Source organism: Phallusia mammillata, chromosome 6 (genome assembly GCF_965637545.1).
Source record: "Phallusia mammillata chromosome 6, kaPhaMamm4.hap1.1, whole genome shotgun sequence".
NCBI lineage: Eukaryota > Metazoa > Chordata > Ascidiacea > Phlebobranchia > Ascidiidae > Phallusia > Phallusia mammillata.
In genome coordinates this window covers 9912975-9937813 of record NC_137257.1, presented here as the reverse complement: position 1 = coordinate 9937813, position 24839 = coordinate 9912975, and the positions used below count along the sequence as shown (strand labels likewise).

Sequence of the window (24839 nt, the reverse complement as noted above, 5' to 3'; positions counted from 1 at the left end):
ATATTGATACTTGAAAAATGCTTTAGCTTAGCCTACTGTGTAGTGACAATAGTATGCCTACTGTATATGTTTTCGTGTGTGACAAGCAAAGTTCATTTATTAAGAGTTGTATGTAACTCAGCTGCTTTTTGTTTTGAAAGTTATAGGCCTAACATTTTCAAGTTGCTACATCTAAATGGATATCAACGATGCTCTGGTTGTCAGCACATACACCATATTGGCTTTTCTGGTGCTGGTCCTTCTCACCATAGAGTTCTTAGTGAGACCATCTTGGAGGCAAAATGTTGTCAAGTTAGTAACTTGGGCGAAACCTAAACGTCGGCTTTTACACGTTCCAGCAATTGCTGAATCACAAGCTACCAAGAATGCTGTCTGAATTCGTGCACTTCAAATAAGTTTGCTAACTAATGCATTTAAGTGAGCCTATTCAATAACATGACGGTTCATTGTGAATGACTATCCTCAATGGAATGCATGACGTATTATTCGCGTCATTTAAACAAATGCACCACGATATAGTTTTCCAATTAAACATAGAATTTCGCTTTATTGGGGCACGAACACACCAGATATCTTTTGTTTTTAGTTTGCAAAGAAATTTGTTCGCACACATTGGCCGGAAAAACTCGTCTGACAATACTTCTGGCATTGATGGTAAGTATATGTGATTCTAAAGCTGCAATGATCAGCTGACATCAATTTTCGGTTTAATTCCAGAAAAACGGACAACCTCGAAGGAAGCAGGGGCAACAAAAGCGCGACAAGACTTTACACCAAAAGAATCATTACCATCAATTGAAGAAGCCAACGAGGGTATAAGAATACGTTTGTTTGAGAATATGGCAACTGGATAATACAAGTATTATTATAACTGCACACCTGCACTGGTATGGTTACAATTTCTAAGGGTTTAATTTTTGGTAAGACATCGAAAAATGTGTACATGCTTTTTATTCCTGCCCACACGAAGTTAGTATAAAAAAAAATCAATGAAAGGTTTGCATTTTTAGCTGAGCCTACCACGTTGGACAAGAGGGAGTCAGAGAGCCAAAAGCAAACATCATCAACGGTGAACATTCAAGACGAAACCAGTAAATCTAAACCACCTTCAACCATAGAAGTATCGGCTGAAGTTAACTCAATTCCTGATGATATTGGTCGCGCACCAAGCCCACCTATTAACACCAACGCTTCACGGTTTGGAGGTGGGAAGGCCTATGTACCTTTAGTTGTCTATCGTCCGCAAAACACTTAAACGAAAAGAATATGACTCGTTTTGCAGTTGTTCTGCGAACACAAAAGAAAGACGCGACTGGGACTGCTGATGTGCGACACTCGATGTAAGTTTTTGATCAGTTGATAAAAATATGTATGTCAACATAGATAAGCATGAAAAACTTGATTTTGTGTTCGTGTACATTTAAATCCCATGGATTACCTTGACCAGTTTTGCCGGTGACTTGCACGTGACACCGTCGTCCCCGAAAAAAACAGCTCCTTCAAAGGCAACGCCGAAACAACGGCCCAAGTCTAGACTCATCCGTCGAAGTTTAACTGACCTGTCCACCTTTGACGAGGATGCAACCAATGGACGCTCTTTTCTCAATCGGTTTATGCCAGTTGCACGTGACAAGGCCAACCAAGTGCAACAGATGCAGTTGGTTCCTCCCCCACCACCGATAGAACGTATGCATGAAAGTTTAAATCATTGCATTCCAACCTTTTTATTTCATTGCATTTTTTTTCGAAAAATTGCACTGTAACAGTTTTTTCGGATGATACAAGAACCATTTTTCATTGCTTTTCAGCCTTTTTCGTCATCGAACTTTTTTAAAAACATAGACTGAAACACTGTTTCGGATGAGACCAGAATTATTTTTCTTATACATTAAAAATGGATAAGCAAGGGCGCCTTAAAATTTTTATGTTCCTCGTTATGTTTTTGGTTCATATTTTTGTAAACCTTTTTATTAATTGAGTAGCATTGCCATGGTTTAAACAATTTTGCTAATCGCTATACACAAAAGGTAATTTGTAGGTACATTTTACAGGTATTCCGTCCAAAATGAAACAACGACAAGTTGATACTTACACAGAAATGAAGAAAGAGCAAACAATTAACCCATATAAAATTTCCAACGAAGGTACATTAAAAAATAACTAAGTTACAGATTTTGCTCAAAACTTTATGTTACAAGATAAAAAAACAAACAAGTTGGTAACATTTTGGGAAAAAAATAAGAAACGTTATTAAAATTATTGATGGAGTTTACATTTTTCTGCTAAACAGATAATGATGAAAAGAATGGAGACACGATTCCTGGCTCTTCAGGGTAAGAGATTTTATGCTTTGTTTTTTGTTGACATACCATGAAAGCCTTGTTTAATCGAGTAGAGCTGCTAACATAACAACTCACAAAATACAAGTGCTAAATACCGATAAACGTAAAGAGCGCAGTTGTTTAAATTAACAGTGAGACCGGGATAGGAACTAAATGTAGGGTTGGGAACTAAATGTAGGGTTGGGAACTTAGTTAGTAGCTTTGGGTTGTTGTTTCATGTTGTTCCAAAATAACTCATCTCATCTTCCAACCTCACCCCAACTCCAATAGTCCTAACGGTCAGCATTTTTACAGAATTCGCTTTCCATGTTTTGCAAAAGCTATTTGTGAGTTCTTTTGTTACTGAAATTTTCGGTTAGTTGGCCGAGTTTAAGAATCGAATAACTTACACAGAACGAAGGTCGAGAGAAGATAAATTGTGAACAGAAAAAATCGCGTGGCGTATATGCGGTTTCGTTACGCATGATTAAATAATGCAGTGGGGAAAACCCGGTTGTCGACACACAAACCTTTCCTCAAAAGTACAATGCGATAATGACAATTAGGTTCGGTTACGTGTTGCCTTTGCTAGACCATTAGATGCATTTTCTTCATGTACCGTGGAGTTTGCATAACATGGCAAAAGTATAGGTCGTTTAAACCTATTGACTCTATTGAAATATATACATATATATTTTTGGAAAATATGGATTTTCATGCATACAAAACTCAGGTTATTGTTTGTCGGAAGATCTGAAGGTGATGGGGCCGCCTACTTGGAAATGAAGCCAACATCACCAATCATTGCCTCCAAATGTAAAGGCCGGAAAAGTTCAAACTGATATGTTTTTTTATGTTTGTTGCTTTTTTGGCAATATTGTGAAGCATATTTTTCTCACATCTACGCGTTTTTCAATTACGAGGAGTCATTTACGTTGTGAAGGGGTGTTGAACTATAACAGATTTTTCACCAAACACTAAAAAAATGGACGTTTCCAGCTGTCTCCTTCAGTATATGCTTAGAGCCAGTGGTTTTTGACCTGCGGGTCGCGACCAGATCAAGCGTGTCAGTGTGGTGTGGCAGGATAACCAGCTGTGTAGCAAAACTGAACAACTAGCAAGCCCAAACCTTTCAAAGACGGATTTCAATCTAATTATTGCGAAAAAACGTTGCAAATTTTTGGAAGCGGATCGTCCGTTGTTAGGTTTCCACAATAGGCTTCCCAGTAAAAAGGCTTCTGTAAACAAATCAATACAGCAAGCCGGAAATAGCTGCGCAACGTCGAAACGTCATGGAGCGCACAAAAGTACACGCTATTGCGTAAGCAATGCACCGAAACATATGTTGACTTGAGTTTGTCAAAAAACGAACAGTTAAAGCTACCGCACCTGAAGTCAACACCAAGTAAACTAACCTACACTGAGGCTTTTTGTCTGATAAAACACCCGACAAGTGTAAAAACCCAATATAAGAACCCTGGCCAAGAAACCACACAATTAAGCAACGAGAAATTTAAAAAGGAGAAGGGATAGAAATTATTTTACGCTGGGAAGGAGCATTTTTGAATGTTAATAGTGGCACAGATTTTTCGATTTCGCAAGGCACAACACATTGGCCAAACAAAATACCACGTGGAAAACTCGACAACACAACGAAAATGAGGACAGGACGGCGTTTGCGCACCATTATTTTATTGTACAAAGAGAGGTATTTGATAAATGTTTGGACATTGCGGAATGTTTTTATGTACAGATTGTGCAAAATCCCCTGGCCCACGTACTGGACATATTTCAACAGAAGTATTTTCAAAATCTCAAAATCGGTGCCTATATCAACATTTAAAAGTGATCCTTCCAAGGGAAATATAGGCTAATATCTATTCCTTTTCCATTTTGACCTACTCGTTGCCTCATTGTGTGGTGTCTTGGCCAGGGCTCTTGTCTTGGGTTTTTACACTTGTCGTGTGTTTTATCAGACGAAAAGCGTGTGCCGGCCTTTGTCGCACCTGTACCGATTTTAAGTGCTGGTTCACATGGCATAGCTTTTACTTAGTGTAGTTTACTTGGTGTTGACTTCAGGCGTGGTAGCTTTAAACGTTCGATTTTTAACATTAATTTTATGCATTTTTTTCAGTGTTTTAGGTGTGTTTCACCTTAATATACCCTTGCGGTTGTCTTTAGATAATAAAGATGTTGCATAGGCGAAATATATTTATCTCAATTCATAAGGATGGATAATATTTAATCAATAAGCATAAGGTTTATCACAGTCTTCATCCACCAAGCAATCAGCAAGTTTGAATATACGTATTACAGAGGTGGTCAGACCTGCCTTATGCTCAAGCCACATATCACAAAACTTAGTTTTGAAAGAGCTGCAACACAAACAATCAAAAACGAATTTATTCACTCACAACAAAGTGTACGCTATTAAATAGTGATTTATTGTTATGTGGTGATACTGTGAGTCTCCACCTGGGCTGCATGGTGTTTGAAATTAGGCTAAATACGATGGGAAAGGTTTTGTTTAGATTCGTAATGATGTTTCAAGTTACTAGTTTTGTAATGATTGAGCGAAGCTTGACAAATAAGACACATAGGTTTACCTATATTATCAATCAATGCAAACTCCTCCCATTCTGTTAAAAGTTATATTTTCCTGTCTCTCTTTTGTTTGCAGTTATTTCTCAACGACATTGTTTTTGGATAAACTTTGCAGTTATTGCTAATATAATCCGCAATACATATATAAAATGCTTTTAATGTTAGCCCTGACTTACCGCTTTAATCTGAAAATATATTTGACTAGAATTCACAAGCTGCCAGTACGCTTCTGTACAATAATGTTCTTTTCGGTTTTCGGAATTTACATTGGTTATTACAAACAGTCTATTGTTAATACGTGATACTGTAGGAAAATATTGGGGGTTCTGAGGTTTGAAGTTCCAAAATCCGATTGCAAGCACAAAGCTTTGGTTGGTTTAGTTTGTGCGGTTGACAACAACGGTAATGCAATTTAAACGTGGCTTGACGTAGTGTGATTCATACGCCCAACCGAAGTCGAATCGAATAGAATAATGGCAAGGGCTGGGAGAAGCCCAGTCAATTCTGCCCTGTGCCCTGTGCCCAACCGAAGTTGCAAGACACGGTATTTAAACACATATCAAAACAACGTCATTAAACTACGCACGTGGAATCTGTTATTGGCCTGGAGGTACAGAACGTTTCCATCCTGTGTTCAAAACATCAATTAGCAATTATATGGGATGTACCTCTGCGGTTTTACGCAATCAAACACTTGAGGTATATAAATCACGTAATGGGAAAACTTACAAGTCACGTCCGCTCTTACTCATGACGTCAGTGCGAATATTACATCATTATGTTACAATACAATACGTTGTTTTATAATCAGGTTTAACAACTCGGCAAGATGGGCAACATTAAAGAGCCGCAATCAAAGGCTCAAAAAGCCGCATGCGGCTCGGGAATCTCACTTTGGCCACCCCTGCTCTATTACATTGCAGTTTTGAACTAAGCTTATTTGGGATGGTTCTTTGTAACGCCAGAAGTTATAATACTCTTGAGGCGACCAAACTCGTACATGACACACCCAAACACACAGTGTGAGTCTCTTCTAATGATATGCTTAAAGGCCAGTAATTGCAGTAAACGTGTTTCCCCTTAAACCGATCGTTACATCATGCTTCAATCCTACAGGAAAGTGAAAGCAAAAAATTCAGACACGCTCCAAAAGCAAAACGTGGCAGTTGTTTTCTTGTCTTTGCCTAGTGCAGTGGTTCTTAACCTTTTTGCTGTGGTTTCCCACTAAAGTCAATTACCAACTTCGAATTTCCCCCTTTGTTATTTTTATAATCATGTTTTGTGCCCTACGTAAACAAAAAAAAAATCTTTAAATGAAATAAATTTGTGGAGCGATTTGGTCTGGACCCTAAAGGTATACTGCAATCTTATTTAGTTTGAAAAGTGCTATTCTGAGAGATTAAACTTTTTGGAATAAAAAAGTTTGGAATTTTTTGGAGTCTGCTCTGCTTGCATTAGTCATTTATTACATCACAATCAACAAAGGAAAGGCTTTTGTTCGCGCACAATAGCAAAGTCATTGATGGTTTTAGTCTTCTCTGTGATGTAACAAACGGCCTTTGAATTTAAATGTGTCTTGTAAACCTTGATGAAATCAATCTTAGTAACTTTCAACGGTTAATTCAAAGCCGGATTTGACCCTCGTGCCCGAGTCTGCTCTTTGAAAGCTTACATAATTTCCCTCCGAAAACATTAAATTTCCCACTAGTGGGAAATTTCCCACCGGTTAAGAACCACTGGCCTAGTGCGACGTATTTCCTGGTGGGTTTGAGCTGGAATAAACTTCCTGCCGCATTGGTTAACCCTTAAGGCAGCGATGTTTTTTGTAAAGTATGACAAAAAAGGAAATACGAGTGCTGCCGCCAAGAAGCTAATATTGTTTTGGACAGCCAAGCCAAGCCAAGGGTTTAGGTTTCTGTTTATTCAATACTTGAATAACAAAGACTGAGTATAAAAACATACTTTGATATTTGTGTATCTGTCAGTGTTATAATCAACCTTATCAAAACCCTAGTTACCAGCAGTCGAATTTAAACTTTTCTAGTTTTTTTGATCAGCTAGCTTAATCTCAATTCGGTTTAGTTTTGTGTTGCTTAACAAGTTCTACTTGGGTCATGGATAGTTTACATTTTTCTTATGTTAAATCAGGTATGTACGTGACAGAATTGTTTACTGAGGAGCTTAAGTCGTACAAACTACAGCCAAACAAAATGCTGACTTTCGGTGAAATAGGTAACTGAAAGTTGGTAAATATTTGCTAAGCGATGTGACAAAATCAATGCGTGCCTTCTCTTCGGTGCCATCATTACATAACCATTTAGGCAGGGTAGTGTCTTAATTCTGAAACCTTATTTGGAGTACGAGGCCCTTGGGTGTAAGGTTTCGTTTTATTTTTAATACAGGAAATGCTTTGAACGTTAAAAGAGCGTGAGTGGCAACACGAATCTTGACTCCAGACAAAAAAGGCAAAAATCTAACAGGCTGCTGATTACTAGTTACATCCAGTTGCTTGTGTTAGTCACAGCAATTGCTGCAAAAATATGTAACATTAGTTTAAATTGAGTTAGTTGGTTTCCAATATGTTCAAATCAGTCAGAAACCAGGAATTCGAAAGTGTATAATTGTACACCAGACGCCACAGTTAGTTTCGTATGTCAAGTGTTTGCCTTTGACATACATCTGTATTTAGCTGAAACAGCGTGGCAGGCCTCTTTTAGGAAGTTTGGTCATGTTAACGTTTTCAAAATACTATAATTAGCAGTCATATTTAGCGTGTGATATGTAAGATAAATTCAAAATAAGTGTGAACTAAGTTCTGTCTTACAAGCAAGCGTGTTGCACTACCGTCATGCGTACCAATTTCCTACCAAACAAGTCCCTAAGGCGAAGAATCAGTTTATTCTCATATCATTCAATTAAGCGTGACGTTTTTAGGTACTTTTAGGCGAGATGTGCCCCAAGGGAAAGACCAGTTATTCCTGGAAACTGTGTAGTTTTGCTAGTAACATAATATGGTTGCAATTCGTACATTAAGAATAAAACTCCCTGTACGTGTAAGTTTATTTGTTTTAGTTTGGTAAAATACCTAGTGTAAGATAAAGATAAATAACGTAAAATAAAGATGGGTGGGCAATGAAGCAATGCATCAGCCCAATGCAACAACAACCCGAATCTGGCGAGGCGTAAAATAAAGCTAGACGCATACCATTTACCAAGAGGGAAAAATATAGGGACTTTTGTGCAGACCACAATATGTGGATTCAAGCTTAGAGCTAAAGACTAACTGTAGGCCACAAAACAGTAGGGGGTAGTTATGATTTGGTAGCATTAAAGATAGTTAGTAATAATTTTCTGCGTATTTTATCAAACCCACGTATTAGTTCAAATAGTTATATGTATACTCGAGCCCTGGTTTTCAGGCCGAATATGTTCTTTTATATCATACAGACTGCGGTCGAATGTATGTTTGTATGCACAAAATAAACAGTTAAAATGTCATGCTTAGTTGCATTGGTAACCTTCCAAAATTTTTGAACAGTAACATGAACGATTACTTTTAGTATTGGCCAAATTTGTCTTATGGGCCGAACTTTCGTTTTCGGCCCGCAACGTTAAGAATAAATAGGTGCATTACTAATTTAGACGACACCATATGTCTGATCACATACATATGTTAATGCTTAAAATAGTGAAAAATGTAAACTTTTACAAAATTTGTTCTTTTTTCTCAAAGGTATTTTTTACCTTTAAAAGCTAAAACTGTTATCAAGCTGTATGTCTTAGTATGCTAGTCAGTAAAGGTTTGTAAAAGGTAAAGACATGGGATCAAACCTTTCAAAAAATCAACGCAGGCACCAAACGGCGAAGGAGATTGATACAGTCCCGAACATTGCAAATACCAATTTACAACAGGTACGTTAAATGTGTTTGCACTTTGAGTCATCGGTTTCGCCCGAAATCAGACAATGTTTACATGGGAGTAAACGAACCATATAGTACCTGGTATCACTTGCTACAATTTCAAAGTACAAGTGTTTTAGAAACTTACACTCAAAGTAGATGTGTTTAATTGTTATACAGGATCTCCATGCTGAAAACGTTTTCTTGGGTGAAGTTCACCAACACATCTACCCACCAGAGGCGTTGGATATTGATGCTATAGGTATGCAAACATGTAACTAGACTGAGTTTGCTTAAAGTTAAACAAACCCCAATTATAACGCAAATACTTTCTTGGTGTCAATAATAAACTTCCTCATACTGTGTTTGTTTAGTAGTCGTGTAAACATGACGGGTTCTTAAACATAAGATGTACTTTCTACGACTATCGGTAGAGCTACTAACACTGGAATTTGGCTGGCGCCTGTTTGAAAATTCTTCGATAGGTGGCGCAACGGAGCATAGGCGTTTTTGGTGCTGACTCAGCAATTTGGGTTTATGGTAAGAATGATTGCTGAGTCGGCACGATAAACGTCTATGCTCCGTTGCGCCACCTACCAAACCGGGCGCCAGCCAAATTTCAGTGTTAGCAGTTTTACCTATTTTATCCCATTCTTTCTGTCTGAACATTAAACTGACGAAGCCCATAAAGGTACAATGTTTACGACTTTTCTGCACACATTTTTGTTTGCTAATTCTGCGACAAAGGCACTGTTTCATTGGTATTAATAATATTGCAACGTTTTGTTTCTTTAGAGAGGCGTCTAAAAGCGGAGCTAAAAGAAAAAAATGAGAGAATTTTTGGATGTCTTGACGAGCACCCGATACCACTAGATGTCATAAGAGAGTATGAACCTCGTTTGGAAAAATTTGGTGCACCATCCGCCTGGGAATACGATTTACCAATTCACAGTAAATACGAGATAAATGACCTTCTTCCTAGCGCTCAGCACAACGCTAGCGCAGAGTCTTGGTCATACGCGAAAACGGAATCTTCGAGACACGAATATGTCAAGAAGCATGGAAACGTAGTTGGGGTGATAGGGGCGGCTGGAATTGGAAAAACAACTCTAGCAAAAATTCATTTGCGCCAAACAGTGCAGAATAACCCCGATGCTTTTATTTTCCACATGTCTCTTAAAGATTTGGATTACTCAAAAGAGATTAGCGTGCTTGAATTCCTTCTACGATCCTCACATCCACAATGGGAGCACAGCCCTGAAACAGATTCAGCTTTGTTAAAGAAAATATCCAACTCTGAAACGGTGTTTATCATTATGGACGGCCTTGACGAAGCTAAAATCGATGACATTGACTTAAAGGTACCCACGGTTGGCCTTTTTAATAACTCCAAACCGCATCATATTCTTATGAACTTGCTAAATGGAAATCTTCTTTCGAATACGTTTAAGTGGATCGTGTCAAGACCTGGCGCTTACTACGATTTACATCCCGATTACAAGCCGCACTTCACAGCAAGGGTCGTAGGTTTAGGCCATGCTTCGCAGAGGCTATTTTGCAATACGTTTTGCACCGACGACAAGGATAACCGTAAGCTACAAAATAAACTTGACCAAGTTCCGGCTGTAAGGGCAGTCTGCACGATACCCATGTTTTGTTCGCTAATGATACCATACGCTTTAAAGCAATTGCACAAAAACAAAGCTACAATATCACTCACTGGCTCCTTTGCTTCTGCGTTTAGTGACTGCATTCGGTCTGACCACTTCAAAGGCAAGCTTCTTGATGTGCGAATGCTGACAAAACTTGCACTGAACGGAATTATCAACGACCAGTTCGTGTTTAGTGCTGTTGACTTCGAGGGCTATGGGTTTGACCTAAATGCAATGGAAACATTTCTTAGCCTCAAAGTTACGGCAAACCAGAATATGCGAATCTTCACAGGCGACAAAATCTACTTTTTCAGTCACCTTACTTGGCAAGAGTTTTTAGCCGCCATGCACCTTATGTTTGTCGCCTCAGTGTCTGAGCTGGAGTCGTTACTCAAGCATTTCACCGAGCCTCGTTGGGAATTTGTTTTCCGCTTTGTGCTGGGTTTCTTTGACGAATCTGTTTACCACAAGATTTCCAAATTTTTCCCCAACTCTTCGAAAGATGATATGTCAAGTAAAAAAGTTTTGCTGAAAAATATCGTCGAAAAAATGGCTCACCAATATGCGGAGAATGGTGTTTTTGATTATCCGAGACCATTGCACGAAGCTTACACTTCCTTTGAATTGCTAAACAAAAATAAGTTCATAAATCGTCCGGCCAACACCACACTCTTTAAACTGTGTGCTCTAGCCATGGAATCGAACAACGCAGAACTGACGAAAACTGTCGCCTCTTCTCTTCCCGATACAATTCTGATTTCGAACTTTATATCGCATAGTGACGTGGCAAGTTTGTGTCACGTGCTTTGTGCTACCAAGCGCGCGATTTCCATCAACGTCGGTGCATTGTACAAGTACGCCACATTTACTGGTGATAGTCTTACTTCTTTTTTGTCAGCGATTTCGACTACGAACCACAAGGTATAAATTGAACTTTTGTTTGTCGCTGTTTGTTATTTGACAAGGACCAAACAGCAAATTTAAATCGTAAAAAATGGCCGTAATAACTTTAGGTAAGCAGATTTGCTAAGCAGACCCACTATTTTTGTATTGTAAATGTACATTTATATTTGATGGGACAAAAATTGAAAGATTTGTTTTTGTTCCAGATAGCAAAATTTCATGTACGGTCTAGCTCGGTTGGAATCAAGGACTTCTCTTTTCTCAAAAAATATTTGGATACAGTAGAAGAGCTGTCCTTTCGTCAATGTAGTACGGAAACTGGGGTCATGACGAAAATCATCGACTGCATTGAACGTCGAAAAACTCCGGTACGTCCAACACGACAGCCTTTTTGGCTAGCACCCTTAAATGCCCGTTGAATTGCAATGTTTCATATTACGATGGTTTGTAGCGTAAGCGTATACAGTTTTGAGTGTCAAATCTAAGCCCGTCTGGAAATCATTTTTATGTTTAGCTTGGATTTATGGATTTCACGTCGATGGGTCTTTCGGCACAATCCCTATCACGCTGCATAGGTCACGTGGAAAGAATAGAACACCACTCATCTCGCATCGACAGTAATGGCATGAAACACGTGGTGGCAAAACTTAAAAACCTGAAAGAACCCGTAAGAATAGTACAATATGTGGCAAAATTAACTTATATTTCTGTGGTAAGCAAAACATTAGCAAAAACGGACTTCTAAATGTGCTGTCTAATCAACAGATTAAGTGGCTAGACATTGGTCAAAACAACTTGGGAACAGAAGCAGCTGTCCAGTTGGCGCCGTGCGTGGATAAAATTGAGATGCTGTGGTTGCACCAGAGCATGATCGATTATGAAGGCGGATTTGAACCAGTTTTTACCGCGATTGAGAACCTTAAAACACCGGTAAGCAGAACTATTTGGCTGGTACAGTGGTTGTCAAACTCTCTTACTTTTTTGCTCACTTAAAGCAACCCGAATAAAATATCAATTACGTGCAAATGCAAAAATCCGGATTTCAAGATATAATTCGCAAGAGACCGTAAGAATTTCAGCACGTTCTAAGGCACCTAGATTTATTAAAACTTCAGATCATGAAGACGATCAGGCAGGTGGCTCAATTGCCCCAGCCAGCGATCAACATGAATGGATTACGTTAACTCACATTACGCCTTACAAACCCTCCTTGGCTCGTTTTCAAGAATCCCGCTTACCGTAACGAATCTAACTATCCCTTTGAACCGGCAATTCAACAATAAAAGTCGTCATCGAGGCTTGGCCGCTTCATCACCAATAAAATTGGGTGCAAGGTTGGTAGGTCACAAAGGGCTTCTTGACTTCATAAAGTCCTGGCCGAAAAAAGCTGATCTGTTATCTAACCGACTTGTTAACCACACGTACTTTTTCCAGATGCAGTTGCTTACTATAGGTGCAAACCGAATTGGTTTAAAGGGAATCTCAAGTGTTGCAAAATGTCTACATAATATCCTTCGACTGAAGATGTATTATTGCATGATTCGTGCTGCAGGAGTTGAAATCTTGGCACGCGCAATAGCCGCTCTCAAAGAACCGGTAGGGAGAATAATTACTAAATTCTCCAATTACTTAGATAACACCGATTATTGGCGTTTTTTTCCTAGATGAAGGAACTGAACATTGGTAACAATCCAATTGGGACTGATGGAATAAGGTCACTATGTGATTGTGTGCATAACATCGAAGCCTTGAATTTGTATGATTGTGCCTTGACAGACAGCGACCTTGAAATGCTTTTGAAACAGATTCTAAAGCTTGAAAAACCAGTATGTTGTAAAATTCTAAAGTTTAGCCAAACGTTGTTCACGTTTTTTTATATATTGCGATGTTTAGATGAAATGGCTTTGTCTGGGTAGAAACAACCTGGGTGACGATAGCGCTGGACTGTTGGCCAGATCTTTGCACATGTTTGAAAACATCTGGGTTGAAAAGTTATGCTTTTCCGATGAAGGTATTCAAACCATCAAAGACGCGTTACAGTTGGACGAAAACCAGGTTAGAATTTGCAGTAACACTGATATCAGTCCTAAACGCAAGATCCCCATACGGTTTAGCATGCATAAATCACTGTAAGAACGACCTTGAACATGGAATTGCCATTTGAAACAAAGACCACACTTCCCCAACTTTTTACAATAGTAGGAAAACCAAGTCTAGCTATTGTCATGACATAAAATGCCCTTGAAGCAATCAGCAAATTTTTTGTCGCAATAAACCTGTTTACTTGAGCGGATACATTTCAAAATTGATCCTCAGATTTACTCCAGTTTTTGAAATGAGATTCTGAGTAAATTTTCACTCCAAAATGCCTCATGTTTACACCTGTATCAGTACCCACTCGGGATTTAAATTAACGTCGGATAGGCGTAGATTTTCATAAATACGTCTTTCAAAACCTTGTTGCGTTAGATTACGCAAATCATAAATTCCGTTCACCAGTTTATTTATTTTCATGACCTTTGCATTGTGTATCATGTTAAAGGTTTTACTGAAAAGTTGTTGTAAACAATCGCACCACAAAATCATAGAGTGCACCGGTGTGTTTTAAATTATTCCCGACAATTTTACCTGGGTAATTTTGGCAAGTTTTACCTTCTGAAATTTGCCTGATCTGATTTGCCCTTTTCTTTATCTGTTCTTGGAAAAACGAGGGAAATTTCTGTAGATTTGGTTACTGGACATAATGCGTGGTAAAATAAACTTACTTTAAACATCTGTACAAGGTTAACTGATAATAAACTGTTGTTGTAACGAATATAAAAAATAAAAGAACTACAAGAAATGTGAGAAATAAAAAATAACCTTAATTACATTTAGCCACAGTAACAAACAAATACAAGTCGTACATACTTACTTGTACACTGTACTTCGGCCAACCACTAAAAGTTGAATTAACCAGCGAAAACAAATTCATTGGTGACAGTTTTATAAAAGTAACAACTTAACCCACCTTACTCTGCTACACAGTACAGCAAAATGAACGTTACATTGTGCTAATTGTTACTACCAAACAATGGCATTCCAATTACACTGTTACGCATATTGGGCATTGTTACGCTTCAGTGATGTTGCAACCAACCAAGTTGCTGGCGGAAATTAACGTGGGGTTGTTACAATGTTAATGGGGTCCTATGCTTCCTTTTAAATAGTTTCAAACTTCAAGAAATGTGTAGCAAGTACCAGTATACTATTGAAATATCAAAAATTTATTTCCCAACATTTATATGAAGCCGTAGGCGTAAGTTAGTAAATTAAACACAGGCTTTTGTTAAACACCTGTCACGTCAAAGTAACTTTGATGTATGCGATATGTTATCAGTCCATAGCTAGTGCATAAGATTTTGTGCTAAGCACTTAAAAAATAGTATTTCTTTATTTTGCAGCTATGCAAGGTTCATGGTCTGGACGGTGAATGTTAGCAAGTCTAACAACTGCGGGGAGTTTACACAAGTTGCACTTCCAGAGAAAAGATGCCGATAAGCGTGCTATCACCGAATGCCAGTACTCTTAAATCTGCTGACATGCATTGCGTATTGGCGTAGCAAAGCAACTTTTCAAATCGTAGAAAAGATGCACCAAAAATGCTGGCTGTATGATTACCTTAGGAGTGTGTTTCAAATTGGGGATATTAGGACCGGCCAAAATGGTTTTATTAAATACAAGCGCTTGTAATTGAACTAAAGTTAGCTGGCATTCTAAGCAGTGTCACACAACGCAACCACAAAACGTCATGGAAAATTGGCATTACGTTAAACAAGGAAGCAACTCGGCATAAACCTGACATTTTGGTGGTGCCAAAACATTTGGATGGCCTATAACATTCTGTTTCCTTCGAGCGGTTTAGTCGTAACAAGTGTTTTAAAAACAAATCCTGCAGAAAAATATTAAAATATGTAAAAAAAATCCGCTGGAATGGATTAGTAAGTTTCATTTTGTCACTGTGGGCAAAGTTCGATCCATTGATTTGCACTAAAAAAGTGTCAATAAAGTTTGCACAATGACCGGAATGTATTTTTTGCATAAAGTAGCAAGCAATATGCGTTGGGGTAACGTAAGGCCTTGGCAGCGAGCTGGTGTAAGCTTGCTTCGTTCATTTGTCGTAACAGAACACCTGTGTGGCCTGGAAAGGTTCTGAATTATTTAAGATTTTCTTGAAGGCACGAGCATTTAAAATTACAAACTGTGTTGTCGCTTTGCTTCAACCATGACTTACACAGAACTTGTTCTTGTGAAAAAAGCGAAAAAATGTCTACGCTTGTGGAAAATTTTACAAAAAGTTTGACACATACTTGTGCGGTATAGTCATACATCTTTCCAACGTCATAAAAACTAACTTTGAATCGTCCGTTATCTGATGGAAAAGCAATTAATGTTGATACAATTTGCCTGGCAACAACAGCTTATTTAACTTTGACCCAGCTACAACAAAAGTCCGTCATTGCAAATGTAGGCTTATGAAGAACCACTTGAACACAATCGTAGATCAATCAAGACAAAGTGTAGGTAAAGTCTATTGATCTGCGTTTGTTATTACATACTGCAATAAATTTAAAGTTTTAATTTTTTCGCTGAAATCATTTATAACTAACTTAGTTGAGCAATCACATATAGGCAATTGGCACATTACAAAGCCTTTTCTTTGTCCAAATTTGAACCAATACGGGGTCAGTGTATAAAATGGTTAACATACTTAGGAGGCAAACGGGTTATTAGCAAAGAGAACTAGTTAAGTACTTTAGCGAGGCTGGATACATTCGCGGTCCAAGCTGAATATTTCAGCAAAGCATAAGCTTCGGTTAAAAACGTTTTATACACTTAAAAACGTCATGTCTTAAAACGGTGAGGCAATGTTATTGTTTAGTCTTAGTACTGGGGTGACCAACCCGTGGCCCGCGGGCGACATGTGGCCCGCAGGAAGGTTCTGAGTGGTCCGCGCGGTATTTTTCGAAATGACTTATATCATGAACTTTAACGCCAGGGCAGGAACTTGGCCGAATGATCCGGCGCGCCTGACCCATATTCAGACATAAAAAACCCTGATCGGGATTCGTCCCCGGTAGAGTCAAAAAAGTAAATAAAATAAAATTTAACGCCTGCCCAATTTATGGCGATCTTTCGAGGATTGGCATTTATTGTTTGCTTTATTTCTTTGTTAATAGGGTAATACTCAACTGTTCAAGTTACTTCTATTGCTTCACAATGCACATTGTTCACATCACAATTTCTGCATTGTTACGTCCACAATCTTACTATTGCTTCAAGAGTCAGTTAATACTAGAGATGTACCGAATATTCGGTTTGCCGAATTTATTCGGCCGAATCGGTCATTTTTGCAAAGATTCGGTTTCGGCCGAATAATTTGTTGCGATTCGGCCGAAACCGAATCTTTTCCGAACACAAATTCAAAGCGTTAAACGTGTCTTTTTTGCTTATTAAGGTACCACATAATCTTTCAAAAGCCCAAACATAACGAAAATCGCGTCATTTTTTATCTTTTCCAACACATTATTGTTTTTCTCACTGTAGTCAAAAAAATTTGTGATTCATTGGCAGATTGCCAATCATGCTCGAGGCAATTATAAACCCCACAGAACAAAAATGAGGACGAAACACAACTATTCTGTACTAGTTGCCTGGTAGATAAACATTTTATCATGTCAACCGCGTAGCGTACGACTTCGCGTGACGTCATAAATGATTCGGTTGATTCGGCCGAATTTATTCGGCAAAACCGCCGAATATTCGGTTTCGACCGAATCGAAATTTAGCCGATTCGGTACATCACTAGTTAATACTTCTTGCTTCATTGTTGTACATCTGATATCAAACAATCGCACAAAACGCATTCAGCAGTGAAATATCTTACGCACTCTGCAGCTATATAGATTATGCCAAATAAGAAACGAAAAGCAAGTAACGCTAACAGAATATACTAAGAAAAGTGGACATGCATGTGGACAGCCATTTTAAGATTACAAATTAGCAGTAAACACTCAAGTGGCCCGCGCAATCATTCGTAAACCGCATGTGGCCTTTTGGCCAAAGAGGTTGGACACCCCTGTTTAGTAAGTGGAAAAATTTTCAAAAAGAATTTCTTTGTCAAATCATCACGCACTTGAATATCAAGTTTTCCCTTAAAACATAAGAGCGAAACTGACGTGGTACAGCAATATACCGTCAGAATTGTAACTTTAAACGCCGGTTTGCTATTTAACTTGTAGCTTATAACGATCCCGGTCAACAATAGGACATATAGCATCGATTTCGGGGTAAATAGGTCACTACTTTTTAAGCGACTAATTGTATCTGTGTAGGTTTGAAAGCAAAACAATACTTATGAGAAAAGGTAAACAATTTTCACTTTTGTGTTTATTTCTGATCTAAAACCGAGTAGAATTTTTATGTTTTTTTCATGAAATCAGGTTTGTGAAGATACCTTTCGAGATTTCACGTGATTCTGCGTCACACGAAACATTTTATGGAAAATTTTGTGGAAAATTTTATGTGTCTAGCCGCCCAGCACACATGATATAAATGCCTGTGTTGGGGCGTTTTCGTCAGATAGCCTATTTAACGGTCAGTCCCCAAGAGAAAATATTTTATAAGTTGGTTTAGGCTTGGTTTTGCATTGGTTTAAAATAATAACCAATCGTTTTGGTCTTCATGTGCAAACTGTCAGAATGTGTGTCACATGCTTTAGATTACTAAATGATCATTATTGTGAGTGTGTAAATTAGCATAGCTATTAAAGAGATTTCTATTTGCGACTGTTTAAAAAACTTGGCAAATGTGTTCATGACAGAACGTTATGACTAATGAAATTGCAACACATTTTATTACGTCCATGCCGAAATGAAAACTATGTTTATCGCAAAACTCTGAAAGCATTTTCATAAATCCATTGTTTGAAGCACGGATAAAGTATAAAAGCATGTAAACAGGTGATCGTTATTCTGGCGCTTTCGTAAGGCACGAGTGCTCAGAAAAAGAAATTCAACGCGACTGTTCACGACAAAGCAAAACATCCAGACTTATGACGTCACACACACGCAACAACTCCCCTTTTTTTTCTTTTCGATGCGTTCAATCCAATTTACAACGCCAGAAGTGTAGAGTGGAGAGTGAGACGCGTGCGTTGTTTTGCCTCGGGGCGTGGTATACCGCATTGGTTTACAAGCAGTTAATCAGAGGTTATATAATTAATCAACCAGTATATAAATGCTGTCTGTCGAGTGCAAAATGTTACAATTGGTATTTGCTTTAAAATTGGCGAAAACGAAAGCTAGCAAAACCGCAGTCTGACCTGCTGAAACAACATTCACTCATACGAGCTGCTAGAGTTGTCAATTGTTATGTGCTTGCTTGTAGCATTTATACAGGAAATCCTGGACAAGCTGCATTACCCTGACTGACTTGCTTGCTTTGCTAACAGGTTTAGAAAACGGTAAATAGAAAATATGGTTCATGATTGGGGGATTGTTTGGCATCATTAATGCTAAATCGATGATCAAATCAATAAAGCACAGTTTTTTAATTTAAAAGCACAGCACAGTTGTGTTGGTAGACTGAATTACGTAGGCAGTGTATTTAGTGCTTGTTTGGGTATTCAAAAGCATGTTTGTGCAGAATATCTTCACCTTATAATAGCTAATTCGTTTTAGTTGAGTTTTCGTTTGCCAATGGTACTATGCGATGTGTATTAAAGGGATTTCTGGTTGCCGAAACTGGTGTCTGCATTACTGTTATGATTTAATTACTAATTACACTATTCATCGTTTAGTTTGTTTTATCCTGCGGTTTATGGGAACTTAAGATGCTAGTTGGGCAAAATATATATGTTCTATGTAAATTTATCAAGTGATTTTGTTACTTGGAAAATATTTTCAATTCTAAACAATTGAACAAATTCTCCTCAAAAATGTTGTGACTGTCAGTACTGACATATAGCATTGGTTTTGTACACTGGTTTATTTTCGGAAGTCGTGCGCTTTATTGGGGTAGAAGACTAATAGACGCCAAGAAAACGTGGTAGAATAATGACTGACGTATAGCAAGCCCGATCACGCACTCATGACTGTAGTTTCGGTCATGTGCCCACGGCAACAGAAGTTTGCACCCGAAAAGGGCAAAATGGCATTGAAAACAAAAGCATTGCCAAATGGAACCCTTTGGTATTCATGCATACTATTATCCCGTTTATTTAAGTATTAGTCTGTTCAACTATCACCGTGTAGGCCTAATACATGATGTGTCTTTTTTAGGTCCATTACGTACAAAAGCGTGTAAATTCCATTTAAGTTTTAAGCCATTTAAAGTTAGATACTCGTCGCCTTAAAAATGTTGAACTCGTAGTTCTGTTTTGTTGACCACACCACAAAAAAATATGTAGCCTAAAAATATAGTTTCCTAATAGAGGTATACAACAAAAGGTTTTGTACTGGGATTCAATGTTTACAGTGATACTGAAAGTCATTGGTGCAGACACTGGCTTGTAGTAATAGTGACGAAGGCCCCATGAAATATTTATCACAACAGCGAGAATGCCGACATGCCAATCAACGTGTTTTTTGGGTAACAAAAGGCTTGGATTTGTCACGTCATATTCATGCTCGTAACATTAATCAGCAAAAAATTCCATATTCGTGATTTATCATGCGAAAACAAATTAAATTCATCAGACTTTTTTACATTTTAAATCGCTGTCTTCTGATTTCGGCCTCTTTATTTGAAGCTTCCTGTCAGATGTATCAATTTCTTGTAAATTATTCAGTTTTTAAAGCGTTCGGGCGACTTTTTAGGTAAAAAGTGCTTTACAATCGATATCAACGTTTAGAAAAGTACTCGATCTTTAACTAATGGAATTTGCTTTTTAGCTGTAATGGAAAGTTGATCCTTTTTTGTCTCAAGCGATAATTAATTTTATTTGTCATATTGAAAAATTTGTTATTTAATTTGTAGCAAATTAGTTTCCACATCACATCCACTACAAACATTTCTACAGGACCGTATTGTGAAACCAAACTTAATATATCCAGGCAAATGAAAAATTTGCTTTTCACCAAGTTTGTCGGACAATAACGTTCGTAACTGCCTTTTCCAGTAAGCGACATCATAAAAACGCAAAAATTTCACCACTTTTTGAGAGTTCCATTCTTTTAACGTAATGGTTTTTAAACATATACTGATTTCGTACCTGGCGACGTTTGTTATCGCTGTATACCACCTACACTAGCTAATTTATGAAACCAGCATATTAGCATTCCCTATAAGCTTCCTAGACATTGATTCTGCAAAAAAATCAGGGGTGATCAGTTGAGTCAGTTAAGCATCAATTCTTGATATGGCTTGAAATAAGTATAGACCGAAACGGTCCCCCAAATTTCTCCAGCGGTTTCCCAAAATTGCCAGTAGCCTAATAAATAATTTGTTTAAGCAAATATGGCTATTTTTTGGTATTTAAATGAAACACTTGAGGTCTCTTAAAACTACTTAGCGGTCACCCAAACCAAACCTTAAAAAAACCCTGCATGTACCACAGTTTGATAACCACTGTACTAACATGATGAATCTAAAAGTGTAACTGGAATTTATTTGTGGTTTGTCTTAGATGGCTCGTATAGGAACTTTGTGTGTTGTTTTGGTTTGCATCTTATTGCTGGGTGAACATCTCCAGGTCGCCCTCGCACGCGGAGGAAGAGGTGGAGGGTCACGTGGTGGTGGATCGCGTGGTCGTGGAGGTTCACGTACCAAAACCACTACGAGATACAAGGGAGGTTCAAAGTCCAGGTTAGTGGAATTATCCAATACGAACTCAAGCAAATGATATTTAACATAACGGCGCCTTTACTCTCTTGTCACCATGACTTGGGCATTTGATCACGATTAATTTCGTTGATAAAGCAGAAATTTTCATTAGCATGTATATTTAATTGCATTCTAAAAATTTCTTTGAAAATACTGCTGCTAGATTTAAAAAAAACAACACATACCTGTCCTTACAATTTATCATAAACATGGCACCAAAACTAACGCAGAGCTTTTAAGTCGGCTATGCAACTGAACAATCCGACCTTAATATCGCAAAATAAATTCTAAACAGTAAAAATTGAAATCATCCATTCCACAATACCATGCATGCTGCATTGGAAGCTAATTGGATGGTAAGTTTTTGGGATGCCCTCTGTTGATCCCACCAACGTTTCCTCCAAGTCGTATATACTCACACCGCGCCGAACGTACTTTCTTGTGAACTCCCGCCACATAGCGCTTTATAATACGGTGCACTGTAGCTATACAATGCGTTTTGGCGTCACCCACCGATTGTGCCTTCAACTATTTATGCTCTACAGTCTACAACGTTTTAACATTGCAAAGCTATCTCCGGCTTGGTCATGTCTTATTGTAACTGTGCTGCTATCTTTTCTTTGACTGAGCAAAACAAACTCAACTCAACCTACTTACTCTTCTTGTGTTCACCTTCACTCGCTTACAGCTATTTAAGGTCTTAAGATCTGGCCAATTTGTCAGTATTGTAACAACAAAGTGTTTCCGCAGAGTCAAGTAGAACATTGAAGTGACATAGTACCTAATTTTCAACATACTTCCAACAGTTTTCTCTTTTTTCATAAACAGACTGAAGCATTTTTACCAAACCTTTTCTGTAGGTTACCGGTAAGAAGCACGATTATTGTTGCAAGCGTCTTGTTTTTGACGAGGCCACGATACAGAACATACAGAACCGCTCCATCTTACCAGTCTGCCTACATGTAAGTTTTCCACTTAAATACCTATCCTGCTCATATCTCTTATACTTATACTACAGAATATTCTATGTGTAATCAGTATCTGTCTCGTTGATCTTTTATTTTGACTGTGTTGAAGTTTAAAGATATGGGAGCAGGAGTTAACAAAGTTGCTCAGGCAAACTCAAAACGTTTTAGTTGCAAAAGTTTGTTAATTGTTGTTGTCATTAACAATTGTTGGACGTTTTTGCTGATCGTTACAATTGCGTTGTTCAAGAGCGTTTGCAATAAAATGTATTGTTTACTGTTTAATATTTTTGCTTTTAACGTGATGAAACTTACCTCTGCTCAAAAAGAGTCATACCTTTGCTCTGTTGATACTACCACCTTTACTTTGAATTTAGATACTACGACCAATCGGAACTTGACTCGTCTTTCAAAGTGAACAACAATGAGTTCTACACCCCATTCTTTCTCCCTACAGCCACCGACCGAGTCCTTGATTGTCTTATTGTTCCAAAAAACATTTGTAAGTTTTAATTGATCAGCTGAAAACGTGTCAATTTCAGATGCAGCATTTTTTTATTTTTAATGTTTTGGATTATAAAAGTTTAACTGGCCTTTAAAGACGCAAACACGTACTTGTTTAAAACCTTTGTAATATATTGTGTTGCAATAGGCATGTTTAATTTCTCCTGGTTATCATCTTTATTAGATTTCGTATTTGGGCAATGTCCATTTTTAACGAATTGGATAGTTCAAAATATAGAGTTTCATCAACTCTTTTTTCAGTTTTTATATCAAGAGTGGCGAATCCTTTGTCCTACAAACATTGCAGCTACAGGACAAAGTAACTTTAAACAAAGTTTGTATCGTATCTAAAATATATTTTTAATTTTCAGCAAAACCCCAATGTCCAACTGCTTTCAGGAAATACGTCACCAATACAACGAGATTTAATTTTCCTAGTGAGTTCAATGCAACTGGTCCAGTGAGACCAAAAACAGATATTGCCCTCTGTTGCGGGACAGCCGCTTTGCTGCCCTCTATCGGCGCACTCATTTTGACTATGTTCTTTGTGTTGCGTTCGATGACAGAGTAACTGTTATTTAAAGCAGTTTTATGTGCATTGTGTTAATACTATTATATTGAATTTTATAACAAACTTTTGATATTAATAATAACGTACAAACATAGGTACACACTTCTTGTATTCTTTTTCTTAGTGTTTCTCAAATCCGCACGATAAAATTTGTCCTTAAACTCAACCACCCTACATTAAACAAGTATGAATTATATTTTTCAACCTAAACGGTTAAGAAATGGTCTGATCATCGCTTCGGTATAAAAAGTGTGACTTACCCCACAAGTTTGAAAGAATAAACAACTTTTTGCAGTAAGAAATCACGGTATTGACAAGAAATTAAAACCTGCATTGTAATAAGAAATAGCTTTGTGGACAAGGTTTCTCTAATGCATTAACACACGCATGCTCAATATGCTTGTATTAGGTTACAGGATCTGTGCATGAGAAATATTTTTATTACGAAATTATAAAGTCTGTATCTGCTGTTGCATGTCGTGTCTCTTACTTTCCAATGGATACCATAACGATTGTTCGTTTTTGTTAAGAGCTTTTACCTTTTTGTGTTTTACAACTTTTTGTCAACTGTGTAGAAGTTTTTAAACCGATTGTCAGCAAATTTTTATTTCATTTTGTCAAACATATTGTTTTATTGAACCTGTTACTAAAGAGTTTGCTGAAAAATGTCTATTTCTTTCACATCTCTATGACTGTTGCAATGCACTATGTATATCTTTGATCCAGTAATATATATTTCTGTGCGTATGGACACGACCAACATTTATCTAGGAATGACCGTATTAAGTCTTTTACAGAAAAATATACTTTACTGCTTTTTTGTTAACTGATGTAAGAGAATGGGTGCCGGCAACATTTTAAATGCAGCTTGCCAATTTGCTTGTTGTATCAACATGACAATGACTTTTACGGTTTGTGACCGTTGATTTATGCCGTATATTAGTAAGCAGACGGGTACATTTGTATTAACTGGAATATTAAAACTATTAGATCATAATTAACAGAAACCGGCCTGACATAGGAATATAGACTAACTTTAAATCTTTACAACGATATAATTTTTTTTTAAATGGTCTGGACTTCCAAGTCCAACTTTACTGAATATATACACAATTCTTATTACCGTTAGTAGATCGTATAACTTATAAGTTTGCTCGGTTAACAAATTAATAGTTTCGGTGTTTTTGCGACCCGTTGGCGCTGAAAGACAGATTTTGTTGCAAGGTATCTGAATCAAATCCACACTACATGTGGCCAACTGACAGTCATTACTCTTTAATTGTGAAGCTACGTAACGAGGTAATGGGACTTGGACTTATGTTGACCTACAAGACCATTAAACGTCATCAAATACGGATTAGTTGAGAGTGTACGACAGTTAGGGACAAGTACATAACACGATGTGTGCTTTACATGCGCAGAAACACGCGTATATGTTTACGACCGGTTTACTACCGATATGGCCAAGCACATAACATCACTGATTAACCACTGCTTTACGCGTAAACACATGCATGTGACCTGACATGCTTTTAAGGTCAAAGCATTGCTGCAT

General features: G+C 37.7%; 3 protein-coding genes across 3 annotated transcripts; all 3 read left to right on the top strand.

Annotated features, from left to right (window-relative positions):
* The first annotated feature begins 153 nt into the window (after window positions 1-153).
* LOC145233684 (uncharacterized) lies at window positions 154-3291 on the top strand. The gene is made up of 9 exons (XM_080098457.1): window positions 154-291; window positions 587-654; window positions 718-813; window positions 1011-1205; window positions 1283-1340; window positions 1448-1686; window positions 2052-2144; window positions 2291-2333; window positions 3055-3291. The coding sequence occupies exons 1-9, from the start codon at window positions 176-178 to the stop codon at window positions 3161-3163; spliced, it is 1017 nt and encodes a 338-aa protein (XP_079954583.1). The 5' UTR covers window positions 154-175; the 3' UTR covers window positions 3164-3291.
* Window positions 3292-8661: 5370 nt separating this feature from the next.
* Window positions 8662-15441, top strand: LOC145233948 (NACHT, LRR and PYD domains-containing protein 4E-like). The gene is made up of 10 exons (XM_080098706.1): window positions 8662-8837; window positions 9006-9087; window positions 9621-11398; window positions 11587-11748; window positions 11895-12047; window positions 12146-12310; window positions 12815-12976; window positions 13045-13206; window positions 13274-13435; window positions 14824-15441. The coding sequence occupies exons 1-10, from the start codon at window positions 8745-8747 to the stop codon at window positions 14857-14859; spliced, it is 2955 nt and encodes a 984-aa protein (XP_079954832.1). The 5' UTR covers window positions 8662-8744; the 3' UTR covers window positions 14860-15441.
* Window positions 15442-21017: 5576 nt separating this feature from the next.
* On the top strand, window positions 21018-24198 carry LOC145233870 (uncharacterized). The gene is made up of 4 exons (XM_080098638.1): window positions 21018-21226; window positions 22105-22206; window positions 22587-22711; window positions 23085-24198. Exons 1-4 carry the CDS (start codon window positions 21048-21050, stop codon window positions 23282-23284), a joined length of 606 nt encoding a protein of 201 aa, XP_079954764.1. The 5' UTR covers window positions 21018-21047; the 3' UTR covers window positions 23285-24198.
* The last annotated feature ends 641 nt before the right edge of the window (window positions 24199-24839 follow it).